This window comes from Spermophilus citellus (genome assembly GCF_964194105.1).
Source record: "Spermophilus citellus genome assembly, chromosome: 13".
NCBI lineage: Eukaryota > Metazoa > Chordata > Mammalia > Rodentia > Sciuridae > Spermophilus > Spermophilus citellus.
In genome coordinates this window covers 87,043,316-87,069,975 of record NC_138193.1, presented here as the reverse complement: position 1 = coordinate 87,069,975, position 26,660 = coordinate 87,043,316, and the positions used below count along the sequence as shown (strand labels likewise).

The 26,660-nt window shown below is 35.0% G+C and overlaps 1 protein-coding gene across 5 annotated transcripts in view; it reads right to left on the bottom strand.

Moving 5' to 3' along the window:
- Nucleotides 1-26,660, bottom strand: part of HEATR5B (HEAT repeat containing 5B) — an 85,233-nt gene that overhangs the window by 28,407 nt on the left and 30,166 nt on the right. For all 5 annotated transcript variants that reach the window (XM_081265567.1, XM_081265570.1, XM_081265569.1 and 2 more), the window contains 9 exons: nt 24,250-24,440; nt 23,676-23,835; nt 22,856-23,045; nt 21,338-21,507; nt 14,169-14,313; nt 13,643-13,882; nt 12,660-12,911; nt 6,765-6,946; nt 4,072-4,140 (listed from right to left, as the gene is read on the bottom strand). In XM_081265567.1, coding sequence (XP_081121693.1) covers nt 4,072-4,140; nt 6,765-6,946; nt 12,660-12,911; nt 13,643-13,882; nt 14,169-14,313; nt 21,338-21,507; nt 22,856-23,045; nt 23,676-23,835; nt 24,250-24,440 — 1,599 coding nt within the window. The remainder of the gene's footprint in view (nt 1-4,071; nt 4,141-6,764; nt 6,947-12,659; nt 12,912-13,642; nt 13,883-14,168; nt 14,314-21,337; nt 21,508-22,855; nt 23,046-23,675; nt 23,836-24,249; nt 24,441-26,660) is intronic.

Below are 26,660 nucleotides of genomic sequence, written 5' to 3'. Positions count from 1 at the left end.
TCTTTCCTTTTCTGATCCCCTTCCCTTCCATTCATTCCCCTTTGTCTACTACTGAAGATATATTCTTCCCCTCTCCCCACTTATTGTGTATAATTTTAAGCTTCTATGGCTTCTGAGGAGGCAAATGATATTATTAGAATTGTGCCAGTACTACCGTATAGGGGGAAATGTATACAGCTAGTAAACAATATATTATGTGTCTATTAGAATACTACATAGCAGAGATGAAATGGATTAAACTGGGAATAGAATGAAAAAGGAGAGGCATCCAAAAGAAACTCAGGATTTGGAAACCAATTAGATATTTTTAGGGTATAAGGACAGGGAGATGTAAAATGAGTGAGAAATAGAAGATTAGATTGTCAAAAAGAAAAAAAGATTTTGATTGTCAAAGCTTCTAATTTGGATGAATGGAAGGAAGTTGACACCTTTGTTTGAGGGCGCTCCTACAAGAAAATAGGAAAGGTTAGTGAAGGTGAGAAGTTAGCATGATTTTGATTCCAAACATTTTTACATGCTGAGTTCTAAGTGTCACTAAGAGACACATGGAAAGATACTCAGCAGGCAGTTGGAAACTTGGGTCTGGATTTCAGGAGCCAGTTCAAGGATAACTACACAAATCTAGAAATTTCCAAAGATAACTAAAGTAACAGCAGTAGGTAAATGTTAAAAAAGAAAGGTTAGGGGCTGGGGATGTGGCTCAGCGGTAGCGCGCTCGCCTGGCATGCGTGCAGCCGGGGTTCGATCCTCAGCACCACATACAAACTAAGATGTTGTGTCCACCGAGAACTAAAAAATAAATATTAAAAATTCTCTCTCTCTCTCTCTCTCTCTCTCTCTCTCTCTCTAAAAAAAAAAAAAAAAAGAAAGGTTAAAAAAAGAAAAACCTTAAAGCCAGATCATAGGGAAAAGAGTTACACTTTAGGGACAAGTAGAAAAAGCATAAAGAAAAAAAGAAAGTAAAAAGAAAAAAAACAGAAAATCCAGGCAAATGTAGTGATAATGGAGCCCAGGAGAGAATTTCAAGAAGAGGTGGTCTGACAGTGCCAACTTCACCAACAACAATTATAGGTCCTCACTTTCTCATCCAAAACCAACCCTTGGGCCAAGGTGGGTTTCACAATTCACAAATTTTGAGTAAAAGGTAACAAAGTACATGGACTTCATTAGGAAAAACATATGAAGGGCATATGACAGCACTCCATAATTAACGCCAAGATACTTCTGCAATGAAACATCAGGAATCACTCCAGAGAAATTGATCAATACTAAAATTTCTATGTCAAGGCCAAATGAACACAAGTCAGTTTGGATTTTGCTGTCAAATAAAGCATAAAAAAGCTTCTGGTTTTCAGTCTGGATTTCAAATCATGGCTAATAGACTTGTATTTCTATATCTAAAACTTTTTGAAAGAGGAGAATAAGTATTTAAGTAAATAATTTTATTCTCTTAAAATTTTATTCTCAAAGAATCAATATTAAATATGATAAAATAATCAATATTAAATATGATAAAATATTTTAAAATGATTATTGTCCATTAAGGATATACTACTGGTGGCAAAAAAAAAGCCAGTCAAAACAATGCTGAAATCATAATGAAATTTAAAGTGAAATGAGATAAATATGGTTATGAAAAGTAAAAGTTGTGATTTCTTTCTTTCTTTCTTTCCTTTTGTTACTGGGGATTGAACACAGGGGCACTTTACCAGTGAGCTTAGTCCCTAGTACCAGTGAGATAGTGCCTAAATTGCTGAGGCTGGCCTTGAACCTTCGATCCTCCTGCCTCAGCCTCCAGAGCCACTGGGATTACAGACATGAGCCAACATGCCCAGTGAAAAAGATGATTTCTAAGGAAACTAAACATAGTAGGTAGTTTTGATAAATATATCTGTACAATTTGGTAGAAATATTACTTAAAGTTGAGTAAAATTGTAAAGATTGAAAATTTGAAACTGTTTTCTTTGCAAAAATCTAAGTACCTTCTTCACTTTAAAGAAGCCCTAACAAAATTCCACAAAATACATTAGGGGTTTGGTTTATGAAGGAAGAGAAAGCAACCAAGAACAGTGATGCATGCAGGACTTGGGAGGATGAGGCAGGAAGATCACAAATTCAAGGTCAGTCTGGGCAACTTAGGAAACCCTGTCTCAAAAACTAAAAAAGGGTGGGGAGTAGCTCAGTAGTAAAGTGACCCTGGGTTCAATCCCAGTGCCAAAGAGTAAAAGAAAAAAGACAAAGTAGCACTGACTCAGCAAAACCTTACTAAGAGAAAAGACCTTGCTACATATCAGAAGCTAAAATATTTAAGGGTGCCTTGTATTTATGATTTTGACCCTGCTTGAATTTATTTTTGACTAACCCACTGATTAATGTCCCCAACTGTGTCACACTTGAGAGTCCCAATATCTAAGAGTTACCCTGATTTAAGATTTCTTTAGATGACATTATTCCCATTGAGGGTCTCTCCTACAATTACAATTAATTACAATTAATTCTCCTAAGAATTACCCTGATTTTAACATTTCTTAATATGACATTATTCCTGCAAACAAGTGGAGATACCCTGAAAGCCAAGTAAAGGAATCTGCAACCAACCCACTGCCCCACCTGTTTCAAAACAGGTTTCCTCCTGCAACAGAAAGAAAGGAGGTCATGAATTTAAGCCTGCCACTGAAAAAGAAGAAACTTCTTATAGGAAAAGTATCTAGGGACACAAAAACAAATAAGAAGTTTAAGGCAAATTCAATCACAGGAAACTTTGATACAACTCATTTAAGAGATAAAATTCTAATAGCCTTTGCTTTTCTAAGGATTATGAGTTTTGTAGGAGTTTTGTCTGCTTAAATTCTATGCTCTGAAACATCACTGTGACACATTTACACATGATAGGGATTTTTGATGTTTGTGTGTCGGTATCCTAAACCAAATCACCTACTCTAACCCTAACATTTGTCCCACAATTCAGAGACCTAGCTCTTATAACCTCTCTTGTCTCCAGTCTGCTACGGGTGGAAGAATTAATTCTTCCTCAGACTACCATAAAGGCAAGCAGGCTTCAGAGAAATACATCTTCTCAATGGAAATAAGAGGCAAGCCTAATTAGCCAGAGAGGACAAAGTCAGAATTTCAAACCTATTATGGCAGAGAGCGGAATCTTCTTCAAATAGAAGTCACATAAACCTTGGTCATGAATCTAAGCCAAAATGATGAAACGCAGCCCTGAATTCTAGGAACCTGGGAAAAAGACAGTTGCTTCTCTTCTGTCCATAGGTAACCAAGTAAACAATCTGATTTTTCTGAAAGATTAGACCTTAATACATGAATCCTTTAGGATAAAGCATATGAAAAAGAGGAACTTATAGATGTAGGAACATGTATTTTTCTGTGGTTTTGTGACTTTCTTTAGATACAATAATATGCAAATAATGCTTTGAGATTAATTTTACAATGAAATTTCCAAATTGTGAGATGATTCTTTTTAGGATAATTTAATACTTACAAACATATAGAATTTTCATAACCTGTGGTCAAAAAAATGCTTATTAATAAATTATCATTATTATTCATTCTTTAGTCATCATAGATTTTCTTTTGTACTTTTTTTTGTCCCTTTTATGATTTACCTATGACTGTATACTTCTGGATAAAATAAGAGCTATGTATCCAAAAGTTGAATTCTTAGCTAACCCCCCCCCCAAAAAAAAAAACGTGATTAACAGTTAATTACTTCATCATTTCATGCAGAATAAAAAAGAAAACCTCTAGCTGGAAGTGGTGGCACATGACTGTAATACTAGCTACTCAAGAGGCATAGGCAGAAGGATAGCAAGCATGAGGCCAGCACTTAGTAAGGCCCTGCCTTAAAATAAAAATTAAAACAGGTTGGTGATGTTGTTCAGTGGTAGAGCACTTCTGAGTTAGATTCCCAGTATTGGGGGTGGGGTGACTAACAGCTACAATTTTAAGGTAAGTTTTATTTGATTTTTCTCTCTTCTTTCTTGCAGTGAAATCCTAAGATATCTCTGAATTTACAGAAAACAACCACAGATAGCCAATTTTTCTTCTTACCTGGCAAGCTTTTGCTATTATATCTGATGGTGTATCTTGTGAGAAAGCTGGTCTTAGAGCAGCTCCTACCTAGAAAAATGAATAAAGCATTTTATTTTTAGAGATAAGTAGTAAATATAAAGTCTCTTGTGTCTTTGAAGATGGAAACATACAAAATGCATTTTTGTTCATTTTTCTTTTTATTACTTCTCTCCTATATCTTCAGACACAATAAATGCAACCACACCATTTTTCTTTGCTTTCCAGGAGGCTATCATTATCAAATCTATATAATATTACACCAAAAAGGCAATTCATTTTCTTTTTCCTTTGTTTTTGTGTGTTAGTAAACAGAATTTCCTGACAGAGTCTCATGTTATTAGAGATAAAAAAAAATGTTAGCTGGGTGCCACCGCCCACGCCTGTAATCCCAGCAACTTGGGAGGCTGAGGCAGGAGGATCACAAATTCAAGGTCAGCCTGGGCAACATAGCAAACCGTCTCAAAAACTTAAAAAGGGGTATTGGGGTTGTGGCTGTGGTAGAGTGCTTGCCTCAAATACATGGAGTACTGGATTTGATCCTCAGCACCACATAACAAATAAAATAAATAAAATAAAGGTATTATGTCCATCTACAACTAAATATTAAAAAAAAAAAAAACTAAAAATGGGTGGGGATATGACTCAGTAGTTAGGTGCCCCTAAGTTCAATTCCCGTACCCAAAATTTTAAAAAAATAAATAAATAAATAATAAAAAATACTGTTATTGTGGGTTTTTTCCTGTCTTTAGCTCTCGAACCATTTTTCTAATACTACTTATCTCATGAGTGAATAAAAAATTCCTATTGTGTTGTGCATTTTTCCTGACTATATTTTTCTAAACATGTCTAACAGTATTGACATAATGGGTAAATCTCATGTAGCTGGATCAGTATCTTTAAATAACTGATACTAAAAAAAAAAAATGTAGTCACTAAAAGACCTCAGAGATCATTTCACCTCAGAAATAAATGCTTTAGAAGATTACTCAGAAATATTAGTTTATGCATTGTTGTTATGTTAATAAGTAAAGGAATATGACGTTTAATTTTAAATAAGCAATGTCAGTCATAGATTCTCAGATGTATCAATAGATTTAATGTGTATGAGTTGAATAAAGGGATTAGATGCTGTCAACTCCTCAGTTGAGATTTCTTCCCTGATTGAGATTCAGTCACTAACAGTATCAACATGTCTAACAGTATTGACAGTATTTTGGGGCTGGGGATATAGCTCAGTTGGTAGAATGCTTGCCTCACCTGCACAAGGCCCTGGATTCAATCCCCAGTACTACACACACACACAAAAGAAAAAAACAAAACAAAACAGTAGTTTGGAATGGATCAAAAGTCCTTCCCTGTAATTAAAGACACAAGGCAACTAATCACAACATGTGGTATTGGATCCTGTACCAGAGTAGGAAAAAATACTATAAAAGAGGCTTTTGGGTCAATTAACAAAACTGGAACATAATAGATTATGTAAGTAGTAGATCAATGTTGAATATCCTGAGGTTAATAAATGTTCTGTAGTTACGTAAGACAATGTTCTCGTCCTTTGGAAATACAGACCGAAGTGTTTTAAGGGTAAAAGCGCAAGATTTAAATGATTTACTCTTAAATAGTCTAGGAAAAAATTGTGTGTCTATATGAATACAAAAAGAGAAAGAGAGATGAGGCAGGGAGGAAGACAGTCACCATTCAAATAAATGAGTCAAAATTAACAGCTGGCAAGTATCAATAAAGGGTGTAAAATAGTTTCTGTATTACTCTTGCAACATTTCTTTTCATTTGAAATTATTTATAAGTTAAAAGGTTTTTTTTTCCTTTTTTTAAAGACCCTCTTTCTATGAGGGAGTAAACAATTGTATACAGATTTTCAATAGCCAGTGGGCTAGAAACTGTAACTTCTTCACCTGTACTTGTAATGGAAAAACAATGGAATATGTATTATTCATGGATTTTATTTTGTGTACAAGCATAGCTTTTAGGTAAAGTGTGGTATACCTGAAACCAAGATTTTGGCATAGTTACAGTAAAAAGATATTTCTACTTCATTTGCTAACCACATTTTTAAAATCTTCACATAATGCCCCCCTCTTTCTTTGCCATAATTAGTTTACTATGCTTCTTCTGAAAAATATAATGAGTATATAAATTTCAGGAAAATAAATTTTATCTCTATTTAGAATGAAATAAGAAGTATTTTCAAAGAATCTAATTGTTTCAGTAACACATTCAGCTGCAGTTATTAAGAGCTAATTTGTCCTTCAGCATATAAGAGGAAATTGCTTTTTATTTCTAAACCTACTTATCAAGACTTAGCACATAAAAATAATGGCAGCAAAACCACAACACTCCTGTGAATGTTCCTTTTGTCTTTTAAATGGCATGGCTAAATATCTAACCACAAGACTGGAAAACTAGGCTGGAATTTCTATTCTAGTTTTATCACTAATATGCTATCAAAACTTAAAAATAGTGACAACAGTTTGACACTATTCTTTCTTCAATTGTGGGCTGACTGAAACTATGAAACAGACCATGGAAGTAAAGATAAGCATCCTACATGAAAAAAATAGATTACAGTTCTAAACATATTCTTCCAGGGTCACTCTTTTAATGAGCCCTCAAAAGATCAATTTTAAATTTCTAAATAAATAGAAAAATCTCACATTAGCTTGATACTGCTCCAGAATCACATGACCTGGAAATTCTGGCTCAGGCACAGATGCAAACTTCTTGATAATGTCTTCAAGTGCCTGAAGCCCAGCCATCCGCAGCTGGTTGCTATGATCAGTTGCAGCCATGAATGCCATTCGAATCAGGTCAGAGAGATGGAGTACTAAGAGGTCATCTAAAAATAAAAATAGAATGCAAAAAGGAAAACTTTCAAAAATTAGTGTAATAACATAAAAAATACAAAATAAATTCTATTAACTGCTCTTTTGACCTACATATTTTATGATGTTTTTAAAAACAAGATATTTATTGTTTCAAGAAAACTTCCATATTAATCTTCCCAGAACAGTGCTAAACCTAAAAACCATCTGTGTTAATATACTGTGTTAATTCATTAATATAGATGAATACAGGATGTACAATGACATCTGAAGTAAAATACTTGATTAGTATAACTTTACCTAATGAGTTTGTGATTCTTTAAGAATGGGTGGGCTGGGGTTGTGGCTCAGTGGCAAAGCGCTTGCCTTGCACATGTGAAGTACTGGGTTTGATCCTCAGCACCACATAAAAATAAATAAACAAAATAAAGACACTGGGTCCCTCTATAACTACAAAAAAAAAAAAAAAAAGGAATGGGTGAGCGACTTTTTCTGTAAAGGATAAGATAAAAAGTATTTTTGGCTTTGCAAGGCATACTACCTCTATACAACTACTCAACTCTGCTGTGACAGTATAAAAGCAAACACAGACAATATATATGGAAATGAGTGTGTTATTCTAATAAACTTTATTTACAAAAACAGGCTGCAGGCTGGATTTGTACTGCAGGCTATACTTTGCCAGTTCATACTTTAGAAAAACTCAGATTTGTAGACAGGAAACTCAAATTCACAAGATGAGGACAATTTTGTGAAAAATAGATGTGAAAGGATAAATTTTGTTTCTTTCAGCCTAAGAGTAAAAGGCTAGCCTGGATCTTACTTAAAAGCAAGTCTTGAACTCACATGACACAAAATATTGTAATTTGACTACATCCCAGAACAAAGACTAATACTATTTGAAAGACCACAGAAAAATCCAACACTAACATAAAAAATTACAAGCATGCAAAGACATAGGAAAATATGTCTCATAACAAAAAGAAAAAAAAATGATAAATAGGGACAGATTAAAATTGAAAAAGAAAATAAACTTAACAAACAGGGAATTTATTTTTTCTTTTTATTATTATTTTATTCTTTTTTGGTTCTGGGGATTGAACTCAGGAGCACTCAACCACTGAGTCACATCCCAGCCCTATTTTGTATTTTATTTACAGACAGGGTCTCACTGAGTTGCTTAGGTGCCTCACTTTTGCTTTGAACTCAAGATCTTCTGCCTCAGCCTCCTGAGCCACTGGATTACAGGTGTGCACCACCACACCCAGGTATTTTTTATTTTTTGTGGTGCTTAAGATCCAAACCAGGGTCTCACACATGCTAAGGAGACATTCCACCACTGAGTGACATTCTCAGCCCCAGACAGTGAATTACTTTTAAAAAACATGCTTCTTTTTTTTTTTTTTTTAAAGAGAGAGAGAGAGAGAAAGAGAGAGAGAATTTTAATATTTATTTTTTTAGTTTTCGGCAGACACAACATCTTTGTTTGTATGTGATGCTGAGGATCGAACCCGGGCTGCACGCATGCCAGGCGAGCGCGCTACCACATGAGCCACATCCCAGCCCCCCCAAAAATATGCTTCTTATACTGAAAAAAGACAAGGACAGCATGAACATGATAAAGGGAGAAATGAAAGTCAGAAATAAAAAAAGAAAAAAAATAAACTGGATAAGATTAATAGAGATTAGATATGAAAGATCAGTGAATTTAAAAGACATAGCAACACAAATTATCTAAAGAATGTATCAAATTCAAGTATTCTCCAGTGTTATAGTTTCGATGTGATGTGTCCCCCAAAGGCTTTTGTGTGAGGCAATGCAAGAAGGTTTACAAGAGAAATGACCGGACCACAGTAAACTTAATCCAATCAGTGAATAATCATATGATGGGGTTAACTGAGTGGGGCTAAAGGTGGTTAGGGTGTGGCCAGAGGAGGTGGGTCATTGGGGGTGTGGGTTTGGAGTATATATTTTGTATGTGGTCAGTGGAATCTCTCTGCTTCCTGATCATCATGTGAGCCACTTCCCTCTGCCACATTCTTCTGCCTCGAGCCCTGAGGAATGGAACCTACTGTATATGGATTGAGACCTCTGAAACTGTGAGCCCCCAAATAAACTTTTCTTCCTGAAATTGTTCTGGTCAGGTCTTTTAGTCACAGTAGCAAAAAAGCTGACTAAAACATTCAGGAAGCTCTAAGGTTCTCATAGTCTTTTTGAAGCAGTGGCAATTCTGTGGCTCAACCAGATCCCCAAACAGTACCTATTTATTTATTTATTTATTATTTTTTTTATTGGTTGTTCACAACATTACAAAGCTCTTGACATATCATATCCTATTTAAATAAGTTTTAGTTGTTATTATTGTAAAGGATATCTTCAATTTTTTTCATATGCCTACATAAAATACCAATTTCAGAATCTCAAATTTAAATGTTGTAATATCTATTGGTTTTAGGTCAGGAGCAAGTAGAGTGGGTAAAACATTTGGCTAAAAGCCTTAATAATTCCTCACCTAAGAGAGGCAACAACAACAGTAAACCAGAATTTGGGAGGAATTTCCAAGGCAGAAGGAACTGGATTAACAAAGGTTTACTCATATTATACAACCTAAAAGTACATAAAAGGCTTATTATTCCTCCTGAACTCTCTGTCACCTAATTCACAGTCTAACTATATCCATATATCAAACCAAAAGCTAGGCAATTGTCCCTGGACTGACAGAGATGCTTTGCCCAGCAATCTAAAGGCATTTCTGTCTTTAACATTCCTCAAGTTGTGACCACTTTTTTTTAAAATACTAAGGAGATGAACTCCTGAAGAGTGGGAATAGGAAGGAGGCCTGGGTACAAACTCCAAAATGGTGAGAAAAATAGGAGGCCAATAGAAGTTTCCTACATTTTGGGAACAGGAGTTCTCTGCAACTAAAGTACATTAGATAGGAAGACAGGGAGGTGGAAATGCCACAGAAAGAGCCTGGATAGCACATGCCGTGAGTCTACATTTTTCCACAGACTCTTCCATGACCATTCAGAATTAGAATGGGTCCTATTTCTTCCAGCAGAAGAAAGCACATTAGAGAGCAGAATGGAGGTGGGGAGCTGTTAGATCAGCTTACTATCCAGCTGCAGCTGTGAAGTCCCCAGTGAACAAAGACAGAGAGCATAGGCAATCCATCCACCATCCACACACAGTACCACACGGTGAGCAAATCCAAATATGGAGAGCACTCTTCCCTTTCCCTTTTATATTTTCTCTTTCTCTTATATATTTTCTTTTATATTAACAAGTAAGTCATTGAAGAAAACATAAAAAGGGAAAAGAAAGAATCTGAAGATTCAAAGAACGAGCTAAACTCTGTTAACAATTTTCTATAAAACCATAATAAAATTTAGAAAACCATTTGGAATTCCCAATAGGATAAAAAAAAGAAAAACCTGACGGTTGCTAAGGAATAAGAATATAAAACCTTAAAAGTGAAATTATAATATAATGGAGGTGGGAGAAATACAGAAAAATTATAAGAAACTAAATACATAAAAACAGACTTCAGATTCCCTACAGAGAAAAGAATAAAACACATATAAAAGGAAAGCTTTTGAACATCTTTAAGAATGCAGATAAAAGAACAATAAGACAAAATGAGAAAATAGTTAAGAAGTATAAAGCAAAGAAAAATAACCCAAGAATTTTCACTATTCCTAAAGTACAGTTTGCACAATTATGAATCTAAAATTTTAAAAATTCTTATTTCTTCTGCTTTTAATAAGCTAGTATGGTAAAGCAGAATAATGGTGCCCAAAGATGTCTACACCTTAACCCTAGAACATGTGAATATGTTACCTTACATGGCAACAGGGACTTTGCAGATGGGACTAAGGTTATGGATCTTGATACAGAGATGGTCCTAAATTATTCAGTTGGGCCTAGTCAAATCACACAGTGCTTAAAAGCAGAATCTGAGTTGGGGTGTAGTTTAGTGGTAGAGTGTTTGGCTGGCATGCATGACGCCTTAGGTTCAACCTGACCCCCAAAAGAAAACAAAAGGAACCATGACCTTTCCTGGCTATAGTCAAATAGAGTAATGACTGAAGAAGTGTCACAGAGACTCAACACTGCTGGCTGTAAACAAAAAGAAAAAGGCCCACAAGGCAAAGAATGTAGGCAGTATACAAAAGCTAGGAAGGGAACAGAGTTCCCCACAATGCCTCCAAAAGGAGCCCAGCCTGCTTTAACACAGTGAGACTTTGACCTACAGAGCTATAAGGTAATAAACTCATGTTATGTTGAACCAAAGTTGTAGTCACTTGCTACAGCAGCAACAGAAAACTAATACAAGCAGTCTCTTTTAACCTAGAAAACCTTTCTTTGCCTTTAAAACCCAACATCAGAATAATCTCCCCTCTGAGATCTTCTCTGACTTTTCAGGAAATAAATGACCTTTTTTAATGTTCCCAAAGTATTATCTGTTACACCACTATTGGGACACACCATAATTACCAGACTCATAAGCCAACCTCTCTGTTTTTCTTCTTTGTATCTCCAATGTACATAAAGAATAGGATTCAGCAAATATTTGCTAAACAATGACAAGAATAAAGATACTATTTCATGACATGTTGTACTTTTCTGGTATCCTATATTAAGATTCACATTTTATACATTATGTACTATTACTTTATTTTTTGTAAAATCTATTTATTTTACCTTTTAAAAATATCTATTCATGAGCTCTGCTTCTTTTTGTTTTTTCTGAAGAGTACCAGAGGGAATTGAACCCAGGGACACTTAACCACTGAGCCACATCCCCAGCCCTTTTAATATTTTATTTAGAGACAGGGTCTCACTTGAATTGTTTAGGGCCTCCATAAGTTGCTAAGGCTGGCTTTGAACTCACAATCCTCCTGCCTCAACCTTCTGAGCTGCTTGGAATACAGGCATATGCCACCACATCAGCTCTGCTGGTTCTTGTATACAATGAAATAACATAAGAAGCATTTTAATTTATAGACTTCAATGTTTTTAACACATATAATTTGTCTTTGGATATTTAAAAAATGAGAGGGTGATGGAAAGACAACAAAGCACAAGACAGGAGCCTCTTGACCATGTCTTAGCATCTCTGGGTCTCCTCAACTGGAAAATGAAGGTTTTATTGGCATGGACCTGATGATCATTTTGTGAATTTCCTATGATATCTCATGCAGAGGATGTATGGTATAAATGATTTACAAAAGATAAAAAGCAGTGAGAGGTTTCTGAAATCAAAAAACTTTCAACTTTTCAAAAATACCTAATAGTATTGCTGAAATCTAAGCGTTTGAAATTGGCTATGGCATTCATGAATTCTGACAGTCTCCATGGCTGGGACTGCAAAGCTCCTTTTATTTATGCATCTTAAAGTTTAATCATCTCTTTTACATGGAAATGCTACAACCAAGACAATGAACTGAAGAAACATAAGTTGCTGCCATCATTATACTGAGGGCAAATGATAGACAGACAGATAGATAGATAGATAGACAGACAGACAGACATGTCTGCCTTTGGATGCCTTCAACTTACTTTTCAAATAGGGATGGACAGCATGTAGGGGACAGAAAACAAAGATAAAAGGCATAGCAACTTACAACAAATTAAAGGCACAGTCTAAAATATGCTAGATAATTGTTAAATATCTCAAACCTATAAAAATGCTTTGAGGAAAAGAAGTACTAGTATTAAATTTACTTGTAGGGTTTCGTAGTTTAGCAGAACGTGCCATGGCAAGATCAAAGTGAGCCTGGTCTGCGTTTTCACATAAATTGATGATTCGACACAGGCAATCAGCAGCAAATACTCGAGTGGCCCAGCGAGGTGCCACAAAAGGTTTTGATTTATCTTCCTCGCCTAGTGTGGTAAACATGGTATCATCGTCCATCTCATCTTTCTTTTCAGATTCTTCATCTTTTCCACCACTTAAGGGAGTTGCAGTACTCATATCTGTAACAGAAAGAAAGAATATATAACACCTTATCTACAGCAAACATGATGCTTTAGAAACAACATCAATTCTCACTTTGGAAAACAGTAGAACTGGCAAGCTTTTTTAAGAAAATAATTAAAAATCTAATAAAGGATATCATAAATTACTTTAATGCAAAATACACATGTATTTCAATAGTTTCACACATTGTTTTGTACTACATGTTGAGATTTTTATATACAAAAATTTAATTTGAACTTGAAAAAGCTTTTGAAATACATTTTATAAAAACTAAAGAAAGATTATTAGTTTGTAATATAATTTGACCTTCAATATTTTTACAGGGATTAAAAACTATTAGTACTCTTTTTTTCTTTTCATTACTGGGAAATGAACCAGAGCCTCATGTATGCTAGGTAAGTGCTTTACCACTGAACTAAAGCCCTAACCCTGTTTTATTTTGAGAAAGGTCTAACTTTTATTTTGAGAAAAGGTCTCATTAAATTGCCCAGGCTGGCCACAGATTTGTGATCCTCCTGGTTCAGCCTCCCCAGTGGCAGAGATTACAGGTGTGTGCCATTGTACCCAGCAAGTACTTTAAAATGTAAGCTTATATTTATGTAGGATGTACACTTGTATATTCATATATACTTATATATGTGTATATATATATGTGTGTATATAAATATCTACATCTACTTAACAAAAATAAAAACAATTTTCATTATTTTAAACATTATATACGTACCACTAGAAGCTGCCAGGACATCTTTACAAAGCATTAACCAATGAGAAAGTTTCTCTACTGCCAATGAAGAAAGCATATGTCCCAACGTGTCATGTATATCAGAACATAATTTTCTATCTGTCTCTCGATCAAGCATCCCAAAAAGAAGTCCCTCAAGACCAGTTTCTGTTATATTAACACCTTGGTGCCGGCAATGGATATCGCTTCGAGAACTAACCCCAGGTGCAAAAGGACTGACATCTGAAAAATAATTTTTACAGATCAATTTGCATGGAATTTCGCTGTATGCTATAGATAACAATTATGGTAAAGATCAAATTTTTCATGTAAATTCACAAGAGCAACAAAACCAGCTGCACAGAGATAAAATTTAACTATGGTCTCTAGTTTACATATATTTGGGGTTAAAATTAAATCTAACAGTGAGGGTTAAGTCCTGGATTTCAAATCTGATAATTTTGAGGTTATTTGAAATGAGAAAGTACTTAAGCAAAAAAAAACAGTATCGACCAGTAAGAGAACTTACTAGCACCACTGCTCTCTTTGTCCCCTGCATTTTTTGCGAGGCTCATGGCATATTCACATACTTCAGCTGCTTCTCTTTGTGCAAGTTGCCGGAGACATGCCACAGCTGCTCGTCGAAGTAACAAATGGGAACTACATAAGTGTACCTGTGAATCATAACAATTTCAGGGAATGTTTTTAAGTGGTAGTTCTTTAAGTTCACTTCCCCAATGAACATATGTGAGCACATTACTTGTGAAGAGGCTCCTAATTAAATAACCTCTGTTATTTCAACTATAGCCAAATAATCATATTTTGGTAAAATAATAATGCCAGTAAGATATACAAAAAATGTTAGTAGTCAAAATAACTGTGCCAAGATCTATGCACTATGTCTAGATGAAAATCTAGAAGGATCTTTTACACTTCTTATTTTATAAATGGTCCCACTAAACTTTGTCATGCAAATTTTGTAAGTATATAAAAATCAAATGTAGTGAATGAAAAGTTAAGGGATAGAGCATATAGTAAAAACTGAAAGCAAAAGAGTGTTTATTTAGATGAAAAATAATCAAGCAAATATAAACATTTGAAAATAACTTCAAACAGAATGTTTTGATACAGAATTTTTTTATCTGAAAAGTTCCTAAAAGAATCAATACAGTACATTCTAATAGATGAAATATATATATATTAACCATTGTGCTCCATATATATATATATGGAACAGCAGAGCACAATGGTTAAGGTTCAGGCTCAGATGCCAGTCTGAATTTGAATCCTGCCTCCTCTGTCACTTCTTCCTACATGGTCCTGGATTTGCCCATGCATAAAATGGGAATAGTGGGGCTGGGGATGTGGCTCAAGCGGTAGCACGCTCGCCTGGCATGCGTGCGGCCCGGGTTCGATCCTCAGCACCACATACCAACGAAGATGTTGTGTCCGCCGAGAACTAAGAAAAAATAAATAAATGTTAAAATTCTCTCTCTCTCTGTCCCCCTCTCTCTCACTCTCTCTTTAAAAAAAAAATGGGAATAGTAATTCTTCACATAAATATAGTGAAAATAGGTGAGTTAATACAAGTAAAATGCTTATAACATTCTCTGGTACGAGGTAGCTACTCAATAAACATTAAGTATTAATTATTACTACACATCTGACTCATCAAGAAAACATTAAATTATGTTCCATGCTTTGCTTTCTAAGCAAAGAAGCAAATAAAGTATTTCAGAAAGAGTCCTAGCCATGATGATGGGGGTTAGAGCAGAATATACAACCACTTCACAATGCTAGGTAGTGTTATTCTTATGTATTAATATGGTGTTGCTAACTCAAGATACATTTGTATTAAAAAATCATAGTTCATGAAATCTATACCAACTATTAAGAAAAAAGAAAACTGAGGGAGAAAACCTGATAGACTTTTATCAACAAAATGTTTTATCTACTTCTCTTCCTAAAAAGAAAGATATTTTCAAACTTTCCAATACTGTATAACTAGAAAGTTCAACCACGGTCTTATCAGATGGGAAAAATAAGTCATTTGGTCTATTAAAAAAAAAAATCTCTGCTTTATTTATTTATTTATTTATTTATTTTTGGCAATTATAGATAAACAAAATGCCTTTATTTTATTTGTTTATCTTTATGTGGTGTTGAGGTTCGAACCCAGTGCCTTACACATGCTAGGCAAGTGCTCTACCACCGAGCCCCAGCTCCAGTCCTAATAATAGGGACAATGTTCACCTCATGTATCTTACATAATTGCTGAAAGAATCAAAGAGCAGGGCTGGGCATGCGGCTCAAGCGGTAGCGCGCTCGCCTGGCATGCGTGTGGCCCAAGTTTGATCCTCAGCACTACATACAAACAAAGATATTGTGTCCGCCGAAAAAAAACCTAAAAAATAAATATTAAAATTCATTCTCTCTCTCAAAAAAAAACATTAAGGAGTAAAGCACACAAGAAATAGAACACTACAAGTAATAACAATTACAAAAAATTCTAAGAAAATACCCTCAACAAAGAAAAAGATACAAAGAAAAAGAAATAAGACACTCTATAGTTTACAATATGTTTTCAAAATTTCCATTTCAGGTATTCTGAAACATCCTTTTTTTTTTTTTTCTTCTTACTACTGGGGATTGAACGAACCACAGATATTTATATACGGTTTGGTTTGATTGTCCACTGAGCTACACCCCTAGTCCTTAATTTAATTGTTTGAGACAGGATCTCTTTAAAATCTTATAGCTGGCTTCAAACTTGTCATCCTCCTGTCTCAGCCTCTGGAGTTGCTGGAATTACAGGCATGTGCTTCCAGAGATATATTTTTCTTTCTCTTTTTTTTAAAAATATTTATTTATTTATTAGTTATTGGCGGGCACAACATCTTTGTATGTGGTGCTGAGGATCGAACCCGGGCCACACGCACGCCAGGCGAGCGCGCTACCGCTTGAGCCACATCCCCAGCCCTTTCTTTCTCATTTTAACATCTGTGATGTTACAGATGCAAGGTACAATAGATGATATCTTACAATCCCTGAATTTCTTGAAAAGATAATCCTTTCTACAGCAAGTTTTAATGGTGCCATAGCCATAAATAATTAAAACCATACATGTGTGAATCCAATTCTGGACAACCAATTGTGTTCCATTTGTCTATATAAATAGTTCCCAACTTAAAATGGTTTGATTTAGTAATTTTTTATTTACAATGGTGTGAAAGTGATACAAATTCAGTAGAAATCATATTTCAATTTTTGATCTTTCCCCAGGCTAGCAATGTGCCTTGCTATGCTTTTCTGTTTGTGGCTTTTGGGTCCTACCATGTTGGACAATCAAACCAAACCGTATATAAATAGTTTATATACACATATATGCATCTTGTACTTATATTCTACATTTTCAACCTAAACTAGGCTTGAATAATAAAAAAATAAATGCCTATAATTATAATTGTAAACTCTAGTTGTTCTAATTCATGTCAATGGAAAAACTGCAGCAATGGCAACTTTATGTTCTTGGCCATATATAATAACATTCTGTGCCATCTTATGCTTATTTGGAATGATGTAATACCCTCCCCCAAAAAGAAATCTTAAGAGAAAAAAAATAGAAGACTTTTTTAATCACAAAAATAAATTTCAAATTCTCACATTGACAATTCCTAAAATTATCCCAGATGACCTAAATGCCTATATGCAGAAGTGATTATGTCAGGACAAGAGAATGAATACCTATGGTCACACGATAGAAAAAGTTGCCTGCCAGGACAGAAATTATAATAATTCAGAATGGTACTTGTTCTTCAAAAAATACATTTGAATAGCTCTATTGAATAGTTCATATATTTTAATATTTCTAGATCATTTAATCAAGATTACTATAGTGAAATGCATCTTAACGCATATGCTAAAAAAATCACATTTTATTTGTTTTAGGTATTACATATGGTGTCAGATAATATAATCATTTTTGGTGGCAATGACTGAGTAGAAATGAACATGAAACTTATAAAAATCTGAATTAATTTCATTAATCTGGAGGAACCCAAGTGTAAACTATTTTTCAGAGCATCTAACAATCTAGTTAATGAATACAGCATGAGAGGCTTTTGGTGCTATTCAAACAAGACATCCACTTGAATGCCCATTTTCTCATCTTCAGTCTGGTATACCACCTCCTTTCCACCAGATGACTATAATCTCACTACTTAGTCTTCTGGAAAGGTTCAGGAAGATGATCCAATATGCTTTGTAACAAGACCCTAGGTGTTCCATTAAGGGAATCAGTTTGGAGACATTATCCTGTGTTAACACACAGTGTTCCCTGTGGCTTACTGATAAGCTCCACTGAGGTAAACAAATCCATGTCATTACTTTATCCTCTTTTTTTTTTTTTTTAGAGAGAGAGAGAGAGAGAGAATTTTTAATATTTATTTTTAGTTCTCGGCGGACACAACATCTTTGTTGGTATGTGGTGCTGAGGATCGAACCCGGGCCGCACGCATGCCAGGCGAGCGTGCTACCGCTTGAGCCACATCCCCAGCCCTACTTTATCCTCTTAAATGTTCTCCACTGTATCAGATCAACCTCCACAGGCTAATTATTTAAGGAGGAAAAAAAAAATGGATGCTGGGCATGGTGGCGTACACCTGTAATCCCAGTGGCTTGGGAGCCTGAGGCAGGAGGTTCATGAGTTCAAAGCCTGCTTCAGCAACTTAGCAAGGCTCTAAGCAACTCAGCAAGACCCCATCTCTAAATAAAATGTAAAAAAGGGCTGGGGATACAGCTCCATGGTTAAGCACATCTGGGTTCAATTCCTGGTACTAAAAAAAAAAAAAAAAAATGGAGGAATCAGACAACCTAGGATTGGATATTTGAGTCTTCATCACCTTGGTCAGCTGCCTAAGCTGTATCAGGTATATGATAAGTCCAGTCCATCTTACTCAAGATTTACTATCTATACCTTTGGAGCTTACATCAAACCAGGCTTTTGGCAGGATGCTTAATATCTTGCTAAAGAGTGCCATCTAATGTATACTGGCAGTTGATCATTTTCTTTGTGGATGTTCTTTGTGAACATTTCACATGGATTTGGTTTTGTGCTGAGGGCCATTGCCAAGAAGGAATGACGCATCGAAATTTCCTTGCCAGCGTACCCCATGTTAAATGGACTTGCCTTGGAATTTCGCTGTTGACATTGCATGTAAGGTGACCTTGCTCAAGGACCAGGGCGATCCGGGTTTAGAGCTGATCAGGTTTGAGGAAGTATCCTGGTCCTTGGGTTTAGGGCGTTCCCGGTTTAAGACAATATGGGTTTTAGGGAAGTTGGAGGTTGAAGATTATTGCTGCTGGAAATAGGGCGTTCCTGCTACCTGAACTCCCGTTGAGTTCTCATGAGATTCAGAAAGTATATTGGAAAAGAAAGCCTCGTGGAGTAGGTGAATTGGGCAGCGGCAGAACTGGGATTTCCCCAGGACGTGTGTGTAGAGGCCCGTGTGAGTTCGGGAATAAAGAATTGCTGTTTGAATCTACAAGGTGTGTGGTGGCTCGTGATTCTGTGCCCAGCCAAGACTGTGGCAGTTTTGCCCTGTGGCTGGCTCAGACTCCTTGAGAGTCTGGGCTGACTGAATTCATCTTAATCTATAATAAAATAGGAACAAATCATGTTGTGGAAAGCTAAATTTACTACACCAGATTTAGCATCTAATATCTTGGCCTTTCAGTTCCCTCACTTTATCCTGGATAATGTTTCCCTCCTTTCACCTTCAATATATATCCTCCCATGGTTACAACTGTAGTGACTTTCTTTCTCCACATATATTAGCCTTCTCCTGTCTTTACCCTTCTCCCTATCCAAATGAGACTTCACAGTCCATCATTTCAGAACTGTCTTGTCTCCCTTATCCTGTGGCCATTTAATCTATTTTACATGACCAAATTCCAACTATAAATTTATCAAAGTCTCTAGTTTCTTAATGGCTTCACCTAAGTTGTTTACTAGTATTGGAGAAAATCTCACAACTAGGCAAACATCCCATAAGTCCCACAATGAAGCCAAACAAAAACAGCATGGTATTGGCACCAAAACAGACTAGTAGACCAATGGTACAAAATAGAGGACACAGAGACTAACCCACAAAATTATAATTATCTTATATTAGCCAAAGGTGCCAAAAACATGCATTGGAGAAAAGATAGCATTCAACAAATGGTGCTGGGAAAACTGAAAATACATATGCAACAAAATAAAATTAAACCCCTATCTCTCACCATGCACAAAACTCAACTCAAAGTAGATCAATGATCTAGGAATTAAACCAGAGACTCTGCATCTAATAGAAGAAAAAGTAGGCCCTAATCTCCATCATGTGGGATTAGGCCCCAACTTCCTTAATATGGCACAAGAATTAAAACCAAGAATCAATAAATGGGATGGACTTAAACTAACAAGTTTCTTCTCAGTAAAAGAAACAATCTGTGAGGTGATCAGAGAGCCTACATAGTGGGAGCAAATTTTTACCCCTCACACATCAGATAGAGCAACAATCTCTAGGGTATATAAAGAACTCAAAAAGCTAAGCACCAAAAAAACAAATAACCCATTCAACAAATGGGCCAAGGACCTGAACAGACACTTCTCAGAAAAGGATATACAATCAATCAACAAATATATGAAAAAATGTTCATCATCTTTAGCAATTAGAGAAATGCAAATCAAAACTACTCTTAAGGTATCATCTCACTCCACTCAGAATGGCAGCTATTATGGAGATAAACAACAATAAGTGTTGATGAGGATGTAGGGAAAAAGGTACACTCATACATTGCTGGTGGGACTGCAAATTGGTGCAGCCAATATGGAAAGCAGTATGGAGATTCCTTAGAAATCTGCAAATGAAACCACCATTTAACCCAGCTATCCCTCTCCTTGGTCTATACCCAAAAGACTTAAAAACAGCATACTGCAGGGACACAGCCACATCAATGTTTATAGAAGCAGAATTCACAATAGCTAAACTGTGGAGCCAACCTAGATGTCCTTCAGTGGATGAATGGATTAAAAAAATGTGGCATATATACACAAAGGAATTTTACTCAGCAATAAAAGAGAATAAAATCATGGCATTTGCAGGTAAATGTATGGTGTTGGAGAAGACAATGCTAAGTGAAGTTAGCCAATCCCCAAAAAACAAATGCCGAATGTTTTCTCTGATATAAGGAGGCTGATTCATAGTGGGGTAGGGATCAGGGAGCATGGGAGGAATAGACGAACTCTAGAAAGGGCAGAGGGGTGGGAGGGGAAAGGAGAGGGCAAGGGATTAGCAAGGGTGGTGGAATGTGATAGATATCATTATCCAAAGTACATGTATGAAGACACAAATTGGTGTGAACATACTTTATTACAACCAGAGATATGAAAAATTGTGCTGTATAAGAATTGTAATGCATTCTGCAGTCATTTATTTCTTTAAAAAAATCAATAAATAAAAAGGTATTACTAAAAAAACAGGCAAAAATGAAAACTCCTGAATAATATTAATAGTCATAAAATGACTACTGAAGCTGAAACCCTAGATTCACAACTTTGTAAACTTAAATCTTTTGTTTGGATCCAGATTGATATTTTGGGAAAGAAATGTGGAGGCTCCCTAAATTAATTCATGAATGAAACAGCTTTATACTTACACAAAGGCTAGGAACAAGACTGGACAGGTTGACATGTCGTGGTGCAAACATGTGGAGCTGCTGAAGGCAAGATATGGCAGCTGCCTGAACCAGAGAGTCTGAATGGTCCTGCGTTATTGCACAACCCACCAAACAAGAGGAACGAATTGTAGAAATTGTCGCTCCATTCCCTTTTAGAAAATGTAGAATATAATTATTTGATTAGTATCACAAAAAACATTCCTAGAAAATAATTATCTTCTAAATAATATCTTCTTCCAATTTCTATTCAGATTGTTTTAAAAACAAAAAGTCTGACAAGTCCACAGAAATGATTTCAAAACACAACTGTAGTTGGATTTACATCTCTCTTAGAGCTAACTAAATTTATATTTATTCTCTGATAAATTATACTATGATTTACAATCATCATTGCTTTATTTGAAAGAGCCAGATTCTCATTCTGTTCAACCAACATTATTACTTTTATTATATAATTATTTCAAATCCAGCTTTCTTAAGAAAATTAATGACAGTTTATTATACTGTCTAAATAATTTAATAGTCAAATATAGGTGAATTAATTTTTTTCTAAAGTAAAATAATTTTATATACATATAAAGATCAAACATGGAAATCATATAATCATAGATATAAAACCTTGGGAAAGTTCTTAATGTGTCTCAGCCTTAGCATTTCATCTGTAAGATGGAGTTAACACCTATCTGAATTTTTGTCAGAATTAAATAAAATTTAATAATTTATTTCATTTAATTAAAAAATGGTAGAGGGTAAAAGGGAAAATTCTCAAAGTGGTTTATATATTCAGGATACATTCACAATAATTTACTGATTTGAGCATATAATTTAGATATTAGTAGAATTAGTCCTGAGTGTAAGAATGTAAGTTTCAGGATCATACATATGTCACTCATATGTTGAATAATTCTGAACAAATAATTTCTGAGCTTGCCTCCTTCTAGAATGATATTATCTAATTTATGGCAGTGGCTTTGCAAACTATGGTCCTGACCCTTAGGGTTCAAAAAAAGCGAAGCAAAAGTCCATGAAGATAAGTGCATAGCACTCCAGACCCAAAGAACTCCATTTTTATCTTTGTTTCCATGGGGCCCCAAGTACAATTCCATTTAAATATATTTTCTGTATTCAAACCTTGAAAATACTGTCATGTCATAGGTTTTTTGGAGGTATTAAAAAAAAAATCACAGGCTGGGATTGTGGCTCAGAGGTGAAGCACTCACCCTGCAAGTATGAGGCCCTGAGTTCCATCCTCAGCATCACATAAAAATAAATAAAAATAAAGGTATTTGTGTCCAACTACAACTAAAAAATAAATATTTTTTAAAAATCACACATGTACAAAGTTGAGTACCAGGCCTTTGGAAAACCCAAATAGTCAGTAGATAGTAATTATTATTATAAAAAAATGTTTTGAAACAACATGACGGACACATTCAGGAAATCAAAAGACAGTAAATTATCTGCCTAGTTTCTTTACCTTAAAATGAATTTACTTACCTTGTAGTTCAGGGCCAACTGTAGTTATTATAGCACCCAAACATCTACCCAAACACTGATGAACTTCTGTATGTGAAGGTGGAACAGTCAACAGCAAGGTAAGAACTAGAGACAAAGTTGGTTCCACATATCCTCGATACATTGGGCCACTAGAATCCACTATCAAAGCAAGCGAATGAAGAGACCATGTCTAGAATAAAATTTAACTTTATTTTAGTTGTAAGGAAGAACTGAAGTAACTGAATTGAGTATACTGAATTATTATATGCATATACTCATAATAATTTGGGGCACATCAATGTAAAACGGCAAATGATGATTGTATATTTTCCCACATGCTCATGATTCTTACTGTAGTTATATTTACTTATGTATAAAATGTTTAAGAAGAAACCACAAAAACAAAACAAATTCAAGAAATAAAACAGAAGATTCAATGAATGACCCAGAACCTGGGCTACGGTAATAGGAAAAAAGAGAGAGAAGGATAGTAAGTTGAAACAAAATTGATCAATCAAATGTAAAGAAATCCAAAAAAGAAGAAAAATGTACAAAGAACAACAAATAATAAAAATAAAATATGTTTGAAAGAGTATATGTAAATGGAGTTAATTCCCAAAATAAGGCAGACTTTAAGGTTAGACTGAAAAGCAAAATCTTGTTATATACTATTACAAATAAGACACCTAAAACAAAATAACAGGGAAAGAACACAACATATTTTTCCAAACAACTTATTGGTCATTATTATTTTACAAAGCAAATAATTTTCTTAAAATAATTATTTAAAATTTTGTAATAAAAATTAATACTACTCTACCTGGACTTCAGGAGATGTTCCATCTTGTGCTAGAGCCAATAAAATGCTGACACTGGTCTTTAGATGTTGTCCTGAGCCTATACCACCAACATAACGATGCAAACAACCAAGGGCTAAGGAATGACCAGTTCTAGAAACAACATCTCGAGCTGATTTCAATCTGGAAAAAAGATTATGCTTCTAGAATTGAGTCTTATCTAGTAATAACTATCTCATAGATCACATAAAAAAGAGAAAATATTGTAGAAATCAGAAAATATTACACTGTGATTCACTTTTTTCACTCCCTTACAAGAGTTAGAGCTTCAATTTAACATAGTTGTTTAAGTCAGGCGACCACGCTCATAATTCCAGGTACTCAGGAGAAGCAGGAAGATCAGCAACTAAGCAAAACCCTTTCTCCAAATAAAAAAATATAAAGGACTGAGAATATATCTCAGAGGTAGAACACTCCTGGAATTCAATCCCAAGTATTGTCAAAAAAAAAATAATAATAAAAATAGTTGGTTAGCTGGGGGTGTAGTTCACTGGTAGAGTTATTATTAAAAGCTTGTTAGTAAAGAGACTTACTTACTTGTCAAAGCTATATTGAGCCATTCTAGCTATAAAAGTCGCTTCTCCAACCACCTGAGCCATTCTTCCAAGAGCTTCCCCTGCTGCACACCGTAAGATTGGGTTTGGATTGTCAAGAGCACCCATAACCAGTGTCAGAGCAGATTTACGAACTTCCTCAGGTCCTAAAGTACTTTTGTTTTCAGCTAAACCCTACATTGATTTTAAAAATAATGAAATATTAAATAAAATAAAAGGCGAATATTCTGTAATTTCTGTAAATATACAAATATATTCATATATTATTTTCTTCAGCCAACTTTCCCAAGCATATACTGTACCTAGAACAAATACCTATTAATTGATAGTAATCACTTTTCTAAATATGATTTCAGAACATGGTAAATAACAATCAACAGTTCAACTGGTCCTAAGACCAGCAATCCCTGGGAGAGTTTCTATCCAAAGCCTAATACTCAAATGTTGCTTTTGTATATAAAGGATACTATATTAATAAATCAACCTTTAATTAACTGAAATTGAAATTTATCACTCTAAAGAAAGACGTGGCCTGGTCTGGGGTTGTGGCTCAGAGGTAGAGCACTCACCTACCATGCACTGGGTTTGATCCTTAGCACCACATAAAAATAAAATAAAGATACTGTGTCCACCTATAACTAAAAAAAATAAAGAAAGAAAGAAAGAAAGAAAGAAAGAAAGAAAGAAAAAATAGAAAGACCAGGCCTGATGAGTAGGAAATTTTGATTCATCTATGTAAGAATTCTATAAAAGAATTATATCTTAGAGTATAATATACTCAAAGAATTATATCTTTGAGTATAATCAATATAGGCATAAGGCAAAATTCAGTAAAAAGAATCAGTAATTGAGTGTTGATATAATTTGTTCATCATACTGAATGCTAATATCCCTGTTCTAGCTACAGTCACTGTTCTTTTTTTTTTTGTATTATTGTTTTAATTTAATTAGTTACACATGACAGTACAATGACCTTGACATATCATACATTTGAATCAGATGGGATATAATCTCTCATTTTTCTGAGTGTAGAGGTTGCAGAATCATATTGGTCATGTAGTCACATATATACACACAGTAATAATAATGTCTGTTTCATTCTACTATCCTTCCTATCCCCCCATCTCCTCCCCTCCCCTCCTATCACTTCTCTCTACCTAATCTAAGGTAATGCTATTCTCTCTTTTTTTTTCTCATATCTTCATACATGTGTTTTGTATAATGATGAGGGACTCCTTCCACCATCCATGTAATTTCTCTTCTCCCTCCCTTTCTTTCCCATCCCTCTTCCCTATGTAGAGGTAATCGTCTTTCCCTGCTTTTCTTCCCTACGCCATTTTGAGTCACCCCCCCTTATATCAGAAGACATTCAGCATTTGTTTTTTGGGGATTGGCTAACTTCACTTAGCATAATCTGCTCTAATGCCATCCATTTCCACAGTCACTGTTGTTGAATTGAATTCACTTATTTGAGACCAAAAATCTAAGTCATGGTGCCAGAAGCAAATGTTAATGACAACAGAGGCATTAACTTTTCTATGAAGAAAAGTATAATCTGTACAGCAATAGTCCACTATTCTACCATCCTCTAAGGGAGTCCCCAAACACCTCATTTCTTTTTTTAAAAAAATTTAGATGTCTGCCAGGCATGGTGGTGTGGTGCATGCCTGTAATCTCTGTGGCTCAGGAGGCTGACACAGGAAGATTGTGAGTTTAAAGCCAGCCTTAGCAAGGCCCTAAGCAATTTAGAAAGATGCGGTCCCTAAATAAAATTTTTTAAAAAATTTTAAGAAGGTTAGTGATGTGGCTCAGTGGTTAAGCACCCTGGGTTCAATCCCTGGTACCAAAAAACAAAAGGAAAAACCATCAAATGTCAGTATTACTTTATGATCTCTAAATAGGACACATACTACTGATTATATAAACAGTATCAACCTTTACTTCTGTAAAAAATGCTTATATCTCTTTTACCTAATGTTTGTAAAACATAACTAAAGATATGCTCATTTAAGGACCTGTATTTGTGACCACTTTCTTTAGTGCTAAATGATATAAAAAGCTTTCAAATACCTTATGAAAGGATACACAGTATGATGCATGACCTCTGTGAGCTAGGCAAAATATCTGTTATTCTACTTTATTAAGTAGAAACTAGTTCAATAAAGGTTAAGGGAATTGTACTAATCATAAACCTAGTAAGTAACTAAACAAGAAGACAATCCCTCCATACAACAGTCTTTCAACTACATAAACAGTCTTTATGATTTATAGTCTAAATAAAAAATTGAACTTGAACATCTTTAGAAATCATTATTATTATTTTTTTGTACCAGGGATTGAACTCCAGGAGTGTTTAACCACTGAGTCACATCCCTAGACCTTTCTATTTTTCAT